Source organism: Diabrotica undecimpunctata, chromosome 4 (assembly GCF_040954645.1).
Source record: "Diabrotica undecimpunctata isolate CICGRU chromosome 4, icDiaUnde3, whole genome shotgun sequence".
NCBI lineage: Eukaryota > Metazoa > Arthropoda > Insecta > Coleoptera > Chrysomelidae > Diabrotica > Diabrotica undecimpunctata.
This window is the reverse complement of record NC_092806.1, coordinates 129,638,454-129,650,842: the sequence shown is the minus strand read 5'-3', so window position 1 is coordinate 129,650,842 and position 12,389 is coordinate 129,638,454. Positions and strand designations below refer to the sequence as shown.

At 34.2% G+C, this 12,389-nt stretch overlaps 1 protein-coding gene across 1 annotated transcript in view; it reads right to left on the bottom strand.

Moving 5' to 3' along the window:
- The window catches only part of LOC140439997 (probable cytochrome P450 305a1), a 52,636-nt gene that overhangs the window by 28,056 nt on the left and 12,191 nt on the right, over positions 1-12,389 (bottom strand). The window contains exon 2 of the mRNA XM_072530225.1: positions 3,172-3,426. Coding sequence (XP_072386326.1) covers positions 3,172-3,426 — 255 coding nt within the window. The remainder of the gene's footprint in view (positions 1-3,171; positions 3,427-12,389) is intronic.

Below are 12,389 nucleotides of genomic sequence, written 5' to 3'. Positions count from 1 at the left end.
ATTTAAATTGGTGCCTAGATATGTATATTGCTCGACTCTTTCGATATTCTGTTGGTTGATTGTAAGTTGAGCGTTTAGTATTGGTTTTTTACTAATTGTCATAAATTTGGTTTTCTTTATGTTAAGAGCTAGTCCGTATCTGTTGCTGACTTCTGTTATGCGATTTGTTAATATCTGTAAGTCATTCAGATTATCTGAATGATAATCTGAATGACTTACAGCCGATATACCAGAGACTAATAATACTACAATCGCTTCCTTTGCTTACGACGTAGCAATACTAGTTGTATATGAAGATCTCATACAAGCCTCACAAAACCTGCAACATCATTTGAACATACTCAGTGATTGGTATACGAAATGGAGAACAAAAGTAAATAAAACAAAATCAGCTCAAATAACATTTACCAACCGTCACAACATATGCCCACCTGTAAGAATGGAAAATATAAGAATACCAACAGTAACAGACGCTAGATATCTTGACCTCTATCTTGACCAACGTCTCACTTGGAAGAAACATATCCAGACCAAAAGAAGATAGCTCGACTTAAAATGCCGGTAAATGTATTGGCTCCTTGGAAGTAAATCAAAACTTAACATCCAAAGATTCCAGTCTAAAGTGCTAAGATCGATAGATTTAGAGGGTTAAACAAACAAGACTTGAACATTCCTTTCATCAGAGAAGAAATTCATCAAGCCACGGAGTCACAAAATGAACGAACCATTTACCATGAAAATGAGCTAGTAAGGAAATTATGCAACAATGGTCCAGCCACAAGAAGACTAGATAGAACCTGGCCTCAAGACCTACTTCAAAACTAAACCAAAATAGAATAAGGTGACATCATTCGATTTCTCTCCTTTTTTACTTAATACTCTGTAATGATATAGATTGTAAATAGACATAATTATAAAAAAATATTTATTTGTAAAACAGTAAAAAATGTAAATACAGTGGAACCTCGATTATCCGTCAGGCCACCGGACCAAGAGTATGGATAATCGAAAAGACGGTTAACAGAACATTAAAAAAAAATTCATAGTATAACTCTCAAATTTTATTTGTATGTTTTATTTGACAATATAAGAGGGATTTATGTCAGTACAGTTGAATCAATTTGATTTAAAATATTCCGAAATCTTTGTTTGTTTTATTGTTACTTTACATTTTGCAACGGCTGAATTTCTTAATCGACGTAAAATCATCAAATCTACCTTATTTGCTTCTTCTTGCCGATAATACCACTTTATGAATTCTTGTATGTGCGATGCAGCTTCTCTTTCTTTGCGCAAATCTTTGTGAGTTGCAATAGCATCATCAACATCGCCACCATCAAAGTCTCGGTCAGTTTCTGAATCAGTATCGTCCGCTTCTGTTGCCATTTCAACGATTTCATCATCTGTCAGCAATCGATAGCCGTTTGCGTCCTCGTCACAAATTAACCATTCGTTTATGTCATCTTTATACAACGAAAACGAAACAGTTGATTCAGCCATAACTTCATTTTGTTACCGCATCACACTCTGCTGTCACGGGGGCATTTTCATCTTTAGTTAATTCAGGCCATAATTTATTCCACGCTCTTTTCAGCGTTACTTCCGAAACATCAGCTCAAGCATCCACAGTATTGTCGATTGCGTGTTTTAAATTGTATGCTTTCCAGTATTCTGGCAAAGAATATTCCTCTTCCATAACTAGGTTTTGAATAAATTTTATTCTGTATCTTCTTTTAAATGTTTTAATGACCGATTGATCCATTGGCTGTATCAATGATGTTGTATTCGCAGGCAGAAAAGAGCACGTAATATTTTCATGGTCAGTTCGCAGCATACCGGCTTCAGGATGGGCAGGTGCATTGTCCAAAATAAGGATCGCCTTTGGTCGCAAATTTTTGCTTGCAAGTATTGTCGAGCGTCCGGTATAAAAACTTAAAAAACAAGACGTTAGAAAAATAGATAAACAAATTTTGGTTTGCAGAACATACCTTTTTGAACCAGTCAGCAAATATTTCCTAGGACATCCATGCATTATGTAGTGCGTAGTAGTTAACGAAAAGCGCTTTCATATTTATACCCTTGATAGAAACAACGTTTTTTTTACTGTACCAATCAATAATATAAGAAGGCGATGGTCACCACTTGCATTTATACATATCATTGCTGTGATTCGTTGCCTTTGCGTTTTAAATCCTGGTTTATATTTTTCAGACAGTGCAGCGAGTGTTTTCGTTGGCAATGCTTTGTAGTTTAAACCAGTTTCATCCGCATTGAACATTTGATCGCGTGTCAAACCATATTCATCGATATCTTGAAACTTTTTTTATATTCGTCAACGACTTCAATACTTGCGGCGCTCAATTTTTCAAATTCGATTTTCAGTTCCCGTATACCGTGGCGATTTTTGAACTTTTCCAACCAACCGCTGTTTCCTTTGAATGAAGGATCGCCATTCAATTTCATGTTGAAAAACAACGCTTTTTCGGCAACAATTGGTCCAGTCAAAGGAACACCTTCGCTTCTTTTTTGAACGAACCACAAATACAGAGTGTCGTGTCGTGCCGTGTTGAGTAATTCATTTGTGTCTTTTTTTCATCATCCGGCCATCCAATGATTCCATTTGCGAAGCATACTTTTCGATTCCATCAGCATTTTTCTTTAAATCATTGATTGTTGTTCTCGGAGCATCATACTTTTTGCTCAATGCGACTAAGTGACAAAATCAATGTTCGAATTTGAATCAAACTGAATTATGTTGACACACAGATATTGACTGTAATAATTATTGTGCTCTGCGTTTTTATTTTCGACTTGCGATTCTAAAAATGAAACATTAAAAGCACGGTATCATTTATCAGTATCTATTTAAATTGAATTTTAATTCAGAGCCCTGAATAAAAACAATAATTATTTACATAAAAAAATGCGGTGGTGGCATAACTTCACGTGTGCATTTCAACGAATTTCGTTTGGCTTATCGCAATGCTCAAACAAAATGAATTGATGATTAAAGATTAAATTTTTACTTATGTTGTCAATATAATTTATGTATGGACCCTGACGGTTAACAGAGGTGATGGTTAATAGAGAGACGGATAACCGAGGTTCCACTGTAGATCCAAGAATAAATTAGGAAAAGATATTCTTTAATGTAATCATACATTTATTTACCTTTTCTAGTTCCCATAGATCGGAGCCTTAGAAAGAAGTTATTTGGTCGCCCATTAAATTCTTGTGAATAGGCAACTTCCTTTATTAATTCAAATGAAGAAACAATTACCAATTTTTCCGCTCCCAATTTTAAACCTATTACATTGGAGTCGTACATTTCTGTTAATTTTGTGAACGCTTTGTGTTGACCTCCTAACGCTTTGGAAAGATTTCTCATTGTGTAGAAGTTTCCTACAATCGGATACCATCTTGGCCCTAAAAATTATTTTTGAAGATTAATAACAAGCCATCGAAAAAAATCGTAATTGGAGGGGGCTCAAAAAAAACTGGAACGGTTGGAATGATAATCATTTCCACAAAATAATACAAAAAAAAATGATTTACATAATTTGTGTTGTATAAAACACAAATTTAAAATAAATAACATATTTTTAAAATACGTTTAAGGAGAAATATTTTTCAGGAATGCATTGAAAATATAAAGTTATTCAACGAAAAGGTTATTTAAAATCCTTTCTAAAAGGTATATAATTTAAAATTCCTTTCGGGTTACATCACAGAACTTTTTCGGACTAAAAAGTTAACCATCAATGTTTTGTTACTCGGTGCTTATGAGTTAAGCCACTAAATACCTGGGTAAAAACCCTTTAGATAGTACAAAATTTAATGTGTTATACATTTTATTTAAAATTATGTTGTGAATTTTTAATTTTTAGAAAACATATCCACACTGATCATTCTTCTTCTTCATGTGCCATCTTCTCTAAGAAGGTTGTCAACCATCATGGCAATTTGCACTTTCGATACCGCTGCCTTTAACTACGGGCGCCCCTCCATTAGTCATAACTACGTGCGCGGTGTATTCTGTACACCACCGACTAAAAACGCAAATAAAAGCCACAACTAGGTATTTTTAGTACATATTTTATATTGTATATAATAAATGTAGGCATATATTTAAGAGACTGTCTTAACATAAAAAATAATACATAACGAAAATATAAAGATTAGCAACAAATATAAGAACAAAACTCAACCACTTCTTTTTCTCTAAAAATAGCCTTCTTGAGATTCTTGTATATTAGCTTAACATTAAAAATATTATAAAACTAGTATATAAATCTAAAAACTAGGAGTAAATAATCATTCACAAATGAACATATTTGAGAATATGTGTGCTATTCACTTTCGTTTTCTTCCTCGTTTGCGTCTACTAAATTACAATTTGCACAAATTGTAACAGAGTGCTCTTTACAAACCATTCTATTACATTTGTTGCAAGATATTGTTGTAACTCTATATTTGCTCCTTCCACAACAATGGCACCTCCCCCGTTTTTTTGCTGGTGGTTCTTCATCGTGGTCGTCTTGTACGTTTTTGTATTTCTTCAAGAATATTTTTAAATCCAGAGGTAAACTCTGTATTTCCGCCCTCTCAGAAAGATGAGGTGTTATCAATGCCAATGATAATTCTTTTAGAAAAACTCTTCTATATTTTTGAGGATTGTCGATGTTGGCAGCATTGTACAGGATCTGGCTGTTAATTCCGGCAATATTCAGTAGTTGAAAAAACAATGCCATTGGCCATCTTCGTGTTCTTCGGGATAACGAATAGGTACTGCACATTTTGTCTACAGTGTCTACGCCTCCTTTATGTGAATTATAGTCTAAAATTATCATTGGTTTTCCTGTTTCGGGATCTACTGTAGAATTACTGTGCATGGTAGATAGGAGAATGACAGCTTTATTTTTTTTTTGGTGTGTAGGATACAATGGTAACTTCTTTTTGAAAACCAAAAGTGGATGATCCAATTGGTGTGTTTTTTCTTGGTAAAAATTCTGGAGGTAGTTCTCTTTTATTTCGTTTAAGTGTGCCAACCATCGTTATCTTTTCCTTCAAAAGGTCAATTGCCAACGGATAACTCGTATACCAATTGTCGCATGTTAAATTACGGTTTTTACCTTTCCAAGGTTGAAGCAGGCGATGGGTAATATCCGTTGGTGTGTTAGATTTTTTGTAGGGCCTTTCCGGTTGTTGACCACAATACACCTCAAAATTTTTGACATAAAAGGTCTGCGCGTCACATAACACAAACACTTTTAAGCCATACTTTGCAGGTTTACTTGGAATGTATTGCACAAAGTTGCATCTACCTCTAAAAGGTATCAACATTTCATCGATAGTCATTTCTTCTCTCAAGGAATAGTTGCTGCTACAGTTTTTCATAAACGTATCAAGAGTAAAGCGAATGGCAGCAAGTTTGTCAATTGATTTTCGGTCCTTTCGAGTATCTTTGTTGTCAAACCTAAGAGCAGCAAGCAAAAATAAAAATCGATCTGCGCTCATACAGGCTCGAAAGATTTCTGAGCCGGTACCATCTTTTGTCCACAATTCGAGGAAGTGTGTATGATTTTGTTTTTTAGTCCCTGCAAGAAATAATAATCCTAATAATGCCATGATTTCCTGTTTAGTCGTATCTTTAGCCCGTCTTGGCCGTTCATAATTATAATCGCATTTTTGCAATCTGCAAATTTGTACATTCAACTATATTTTCTATGATTTCATTTGTAAAGAGTTTTTCAAAAGCACTTAGTTCCGTAGTAACATCTCTCGCACAAACTGTTGGCCCAGGAAATATCTTGACCATATTTTTTGAAGGAGTTTTAGTAAATTTGCTAAGAAGAGATTTCTTATACCATTTAGTTTTTCTGTCTTTTGCTATAAAATAATCATTGTCTTCATCAAGATCTGAACTGTTTTCAATGTTACTGTTTGTGTCCGAGTCAATCGTATATTGATTTTCGTCATTCAGATCAACTTCTGATTCAGTGTCGTGCTCCGTTTTTTCTATTAGCTCGTCGTCTGAAGTATCTGGGTCTCCACCAACATCTTCATCAGATTCTTCCTCAAATATAGCTTGAGCCATAGCTCTAAGTTCATCTTCTGAGAGTTTTTGGGGATTTCTTACTGGTACACGATCCCTGCAAAGTAAATATTTGGTAGTACCTCTCGATTTATAAACGTTACGAGAAATATATAGAGGCAACGTTTGTAATTTTTATTATTTATTTCTAATTAATATTTCAAAGAGACATGACCGTATTGCTATGGAAGAAAGAACATGAAAAAACAAGACCACAAAAACAACTAGAAGGTCGTTAAATAGTCCAATAATAGGTACTCACAAATATCCAAATAGATAACGGTATATTAAGTTATGAGAAAATGCTAAAATAAAATATTTGATCAAATGTATTATCACAAAACTAGTTTTATTATAATAAAATGAAAGTTTTATTAAAATTTTAATAACAAATTACAAATTCTTTTATTCAAAACGTTGCAAAATGTCTAGCTTTTGTTACATATAAGTCGCTATACATTAATAATGCTATTTTTTAGTAGATAAACGTAATATAAATCTCACAAAATTTACTTACATAACTAGGTGCTTGGTGTACTACATACACCACTGGTAAACTTCTCCTGAATTTTTCCAACCGTCAGTCTATCTCTGCAGCAATCAATTTTACAACTGTTGAGGTTTATAGCTGACACATCAGAGATAGGTTAGGTAGAGGGACACGTGCGCAACCAGTGCTTATCAGAAATAGCGGCCAATTTAGTGCGACTGGTGTACTGAGTACACCGTAGCCCGTAGTTAAAGGTTAAAAGAGGTCAGCAGAAGTGCAGTTAAACCAAGCTCTCCAATTGTTTAACCAGGAGATGCGTCTTCTTTCGCGATTCCTTCTACGCTGTATTCTTCCTTGTATTATTAATTGCAGCAAGTTATAATGCTCGCCCCTCATGACATGTCCCAGATATTGCAGTTTTCTGACTTTAATTGTATTTAAAACCTCTTTATCTTTTCCCATTCTTCTCAACACCTCGACATTCGTGACTCTATCCACCCAACTTATTCTTAATATCCTTCTGTAGGCCCATAACTCGAAGGCTTCTAATCTTTCCGAAACATCTTTCTTTAATGTCCAAGCCTCCAACCCATAAAATAATACGGAGAACACGTAGCATGTCAGAAGTCTAATCTTTAAAGAAATTGAAATGTCCCTACTGCAGAGTACTTTTTTCAGTTTGTTGAAAGAATTTCTTGCCTGTCCTATTCTTGCCTTAATCTCTTCTGTGTACTCATTATTTTCGTTAATTATTGTACCCAGATATTTATATTTTTCAACTTTTTTAATTTGTTCTCCATCTATTGTTATGTTTTCTTGGCGGTTTTGGGCTTTTGTAATTACCATGAATTGTGTCTTTTTTGTGTTTAGGGACAGTCCGTTTTCTCCACTGACTTTTACCACTCTGTCAAACTGATCATATGATACCTATATCATCGAATCATCCTTTTTAATATAAGATAGCAGCTATTCCGTGTTATGTCCTTAAACTTAATAACATCCCTATGTCTCAAAAATGTCCCTATGTCTCCTTCTACTGTAGATAAATTGAATCGGTTTTTTTTGAAAGGGCGTACGTAACATTTTTTGACATATCAACTTTTTGTGTGATTTCGGTTTTTGGAGGATAGTTGCATCAATTTCTTTTAAACAGACGTCAGTAACAACATTCTATCTATGTTAGAAACGAGGACGAATATTTTGAGTTTATTTAAAAGGGCGTACGTGACAGCTCCAACGCCCTTTTAAAAAAAATCGTGTGAACGCACTCTCTTATTTTTCAAGTCATTAGCTGTTTATGTTACGCGAAATGGCGCCAAGCGACATAGAACGTAGTTTACACTATACAGACCACATTGTGACTATTGTTGTTGACACAAACGTATTATCTGTAAAGATATTTTGAAGTTTTTGTTTGTATTTAGTTTTATTAGGTATTTTAGTTTATTTGTTTTCTAGTTTACAGTTGTTAGTTACAGTTTGTTACTATATTTATGTGATATTTAATAAATTTCACAATGGAAGACTGCACGATTCCTAGTCCTCAAAAGAGGAAAGGACATAACCCCACAACTTACAAAGGTTTTAAAATTAAGCAAGCCAGATAAACAGGTCAAGCTTACGTTAACTACAGTGGAAAGGAAATAGTTCATAAACATCCTCAGTTTTCATGCAGGTAAGTTTTGTCTTTGTTAAAGCTAAAATTTAAGTTTCGTTTAGAAAGAAAAATTTACATTGACAGACATAGCTTCTTCTTTTTGTTTTTGCAATAAAAAACGTGTTCTGAAACACTTTTAACAATAAGCCAACTTTAAACCTAAGATTTACGTTGTGTAACCTAACTTTTTTTAGCCCACTTAACTTAACTTAATTTAGCTTTTGGAACGTGCTGCTTTTTTATTGTCACATATTATATGGCTAATTCAAATGTTTTCATTTCAGTTGCCAGAGCCGATGTCTAGAGAAACTTGGAGAAGACAACTCTGTAGACATTTACATTACTTTTTTACATTTACAATTACATTTACTAAGTTTTACAATATAAATAGCAAGAGTGAACAAGACATTTACCTACAAAGCCTCATAGATGTAAACAACATTCAAAGAAGACGCCCTAATCAAAAAGGTAATAACAGTCCAAGAGTTTCACATACTTTCACCTATCATGTTATATCAGGTATAGAAAGAACACAAGTATGTTTAAAAGCACTAATGTCAGTTCTCAATGTCAGTGAAAAAGGGTTCGTAGAGTAAAAGAGTTGAAAATAGTAGGGCAGACGCCAGAAGATAAAAGAGGAAACAGTATAAGTAGGTCCCTTCCTCAAAACGTCCATGGTATTTTGAGTAACCACATAAGGTCCTTTCCACTTAAGGAGACACACTACTCGGGTAAAAATATGTACTACCTAAGTGCAGATTTGAACTTGAAAAAAATGTGGAGTTTGTTCTAGAGACACTTTAAAAACAATTTCAACTATCGTTTTGGGTGTCCTTAGGTAGGTAGTCTTTAGGTGAGGTAGACACTAAATTTGAAGATTAAATCACCCCATCTTAATGAGGTTGCAAAAAGTTACTTGTTCGTAAGAGACGGAGCCAAAAGGCTCTTAAGTACGAGCAATCTGAAGAAGGAAAACAGGAAGAAAACGTGTTATCAATAGCATTTGATTACATGAAAACTATTAGCCTACCTAAAATACCAGTACATCAACTGTGTATTACTTAAGACAGGTTTCTGTTCACGTCTTTTGTATCTACAATTTGAAGACTGGTAAAAGTAATATTTACCTGTATCACGAAGGCTTAGACCATAAAGGTCCCAATGAAGTTTGTAGTTTTTTGAACAGCTTCTTAACAAACATTCCAATAACTAAAACCACGCTTTGTTTATTTGCAGACAACTGGGCCGGGCAAAATAAGAATCAGGCCCTTTCTAGATTTTGCCTGTATTTGACAGACAGTGACAGATTCAACAAAGTTAAACAGTTTTTCCCTATAAGAAGTCACAGCACGATTGCCAAAGTTTTGCGTCAGCATGATCGCATTTTTACAATACACCAAGTTACTGAGCTTATAATACAATGTTCAAAAACTAATAAATTCACTGTAATGGAAGTGAACCCATCAGATATACTAAATTTTAAAAGTTGGCACTCAGAGCACTACAAAAAATCGTGTATTTCCTCTGAAACTAAAGGAAAGCATATCCCAAAAGAGAGAAATACATTTCAGCATAAGTAGTTTGTTCCATTATGACAAAGAGAAAAAAGGCTATATTAAAGCTCACAACACAATACAAGGCTTAGTCAGCCACACTTTTTTGTGGCAAAATACTCAAACTGTTTAACTCTCACCAAACAACTAGCATACCAGACTGATAAGATCCCAATAAAGAAGGCCAAGATCGACGATCTCAAGAAACTGGGAGAATTTATTCCACATGAATACTTTGAATACTATGAAACTTTGTTTGACTAGCCAACAACCAGGGAAGCCTTTAATGAAAGTGATTTCAGTGAAGAGGAAGACAATGAAGGATAAGTTTTAAGGACATCCTCCTGAAGGGAAAAATTTGTTGAGAACTTTAAAAAAAATTGACATGTGCTTGACAACGATTAATTTAAATTTATTGGTTTTTTTGTTATTTAAACAAAGAAATAATATGCCTACTTCTTCTGACGATAGTGTACATGAACATTTACCCTTAAAAAAGAGAAAACCCAATCCAGATAAATACCTACAGAAGAAATGTTGTACGTAATGCCAAAGATAAAGGTTTACAACACACTAACTATAAAGGAAATATTGTACCGGCTAGAGCTACAGGACCTAAATGCAAGTACAATGTACAACAAGTAATACTTGTACAATAAGTAATAATTGTAAGTAATAATTTATGCTGTTATGTAGGTTTACAGAGGTTTGTTTATTATCGTTTGTATCAGCAATAGGCAAATTTTTATAGTTTTTTTAACATAGTTTAATATTTTATTAATAAAGCCATATTTTATTCCGCAATAAATAAACAAACTACAGTAATGTAATATTGTCATTAAGGTTCTTGTTTTGCAAATTTTAAAAATATAAACTTAGTGTCAGTTCAATGAACACTTGTTCCAAGGATAAAAATCCGCGTTTTTTTGTAATATTAATAAGAGGTTTAATATCACTATACAGGAATTTATTAGCTACAAACTTATTTTATGTTCTAGTGTGCTAGAAATTTTACCATTCCTTAAAAATCTCTTTTCTTTTTAGATGCAGACCAAAGTGTTTCCCAAAATTTTCTGAAGAAGAATTGGCTTTTTGTGTTGACACACTAAACAACTTTTCCACCAAAAATGAGCAAGATATATTCTTGCAGCAAAATATCGAAAAGGTGCCAGTTCAGAGACACCGTGCCCGAAAAAAAGGAGCAGTGTTGAAAGAATTTCAATTCACCTATCATGTTCCAAATCGAAAGAAGAACGAAAAGGTCTGTAAAAAGGCTTTTACTTCGATTTATGGGATATCAGAAGGCCGTGGAAGAAGAATTTGCAGCTTGCTTCTTAAGTCTTTGACCCCTCGTGATAGGCGAGGACAACACCCGAAATGGAATACCAAATCCCCTGAAGTTCATAAGCTCATTTATTATCATATTTTGTCATTTCCCAGAAAACAGACACACTATGCAATTAAAAAAATGGAATACCTGGATGCACGCCTAGATGTCAAAACCATGCATAGTCTTTTTAAAGAAAAACATCCAAATGTGGATGTTAAGTATAAATACTAGGCAAAATATTTTAAAGAACAGTTTTCTTTGCGTTTTGGTAGACCCCAAGTTGGTACCTGTATTAAGTGCGAAGAATTGGTTAACAAAAATTATAACAGCCAGCCAAAAATTTTGTGAGAGATATTTGTGAAAATCGAGAGGACGCAGTTGTTCTCACGTTCGATTTTATGCAAAATCTTCCTCTGCCCTGTATACCGATACAAGAGATATTTTATTTGCGTCAACTATGGGTGAACTGCTTCGGTATAAAAAATGTTAAAACCAAAGAATCTGTGTTTTACATTTATCATGAAGGCCAAGCCAATAAAGGCGCTAAGAAGTTTGTTCCATGTTGTCCCATTATTTTAAAACTTTTTTACCTGATAACGTACAAGAAGTATTTTTGTTCAGCGACAACTGTCCTGGACAAAATAAGAACCATACGATGATCCGGTTTTTGCTCTCATTGAAGGATACAGGCAGATTTTCCAAAATAATCCATTACTTTCCAATCAGAGGACATTCAGTTTTGCCGCATGATCGAGATTTTGGGGTGCTGAATTCAAAAATTAAGAAGCATGACAGAATTTATGTGTCAGACCAATATTACTCCCTTATGGCTGGAGCTGGGACAAATTTTTTCGTTTTTGAGATGAAGACACGTCAGATATCAGATTATCGTAATTGGTGGCCAACATATTACAAGCGAAACTGCCTCTCTCCAATGGAAGCCTAGGTTCAAAGATATAAAAGCAACAAAAAAGAACCTTCTCTCCATCGTCGTTTATGTCGTTTGAATACGATAAGCATGCAAAAGGTACAGTTGTGACTCACGATTTTATTGACGGTTTCATTAGTCATACGTTTTGTCTTTCCAAAACCAAACGCCCCGTGTTCCTACCAGCATCATTAGCTTACCCAAATAATGCTGTAGCCATTAATCCCAAAAAAATTGCAAATATCAAGCAAGTTCAAAACAGCATTTTAGAAGAATATAAACCATTTTACGAGAAAATTTTCCAGTGGTCTATCAGTGAGCAAGCTGACGACGTAGC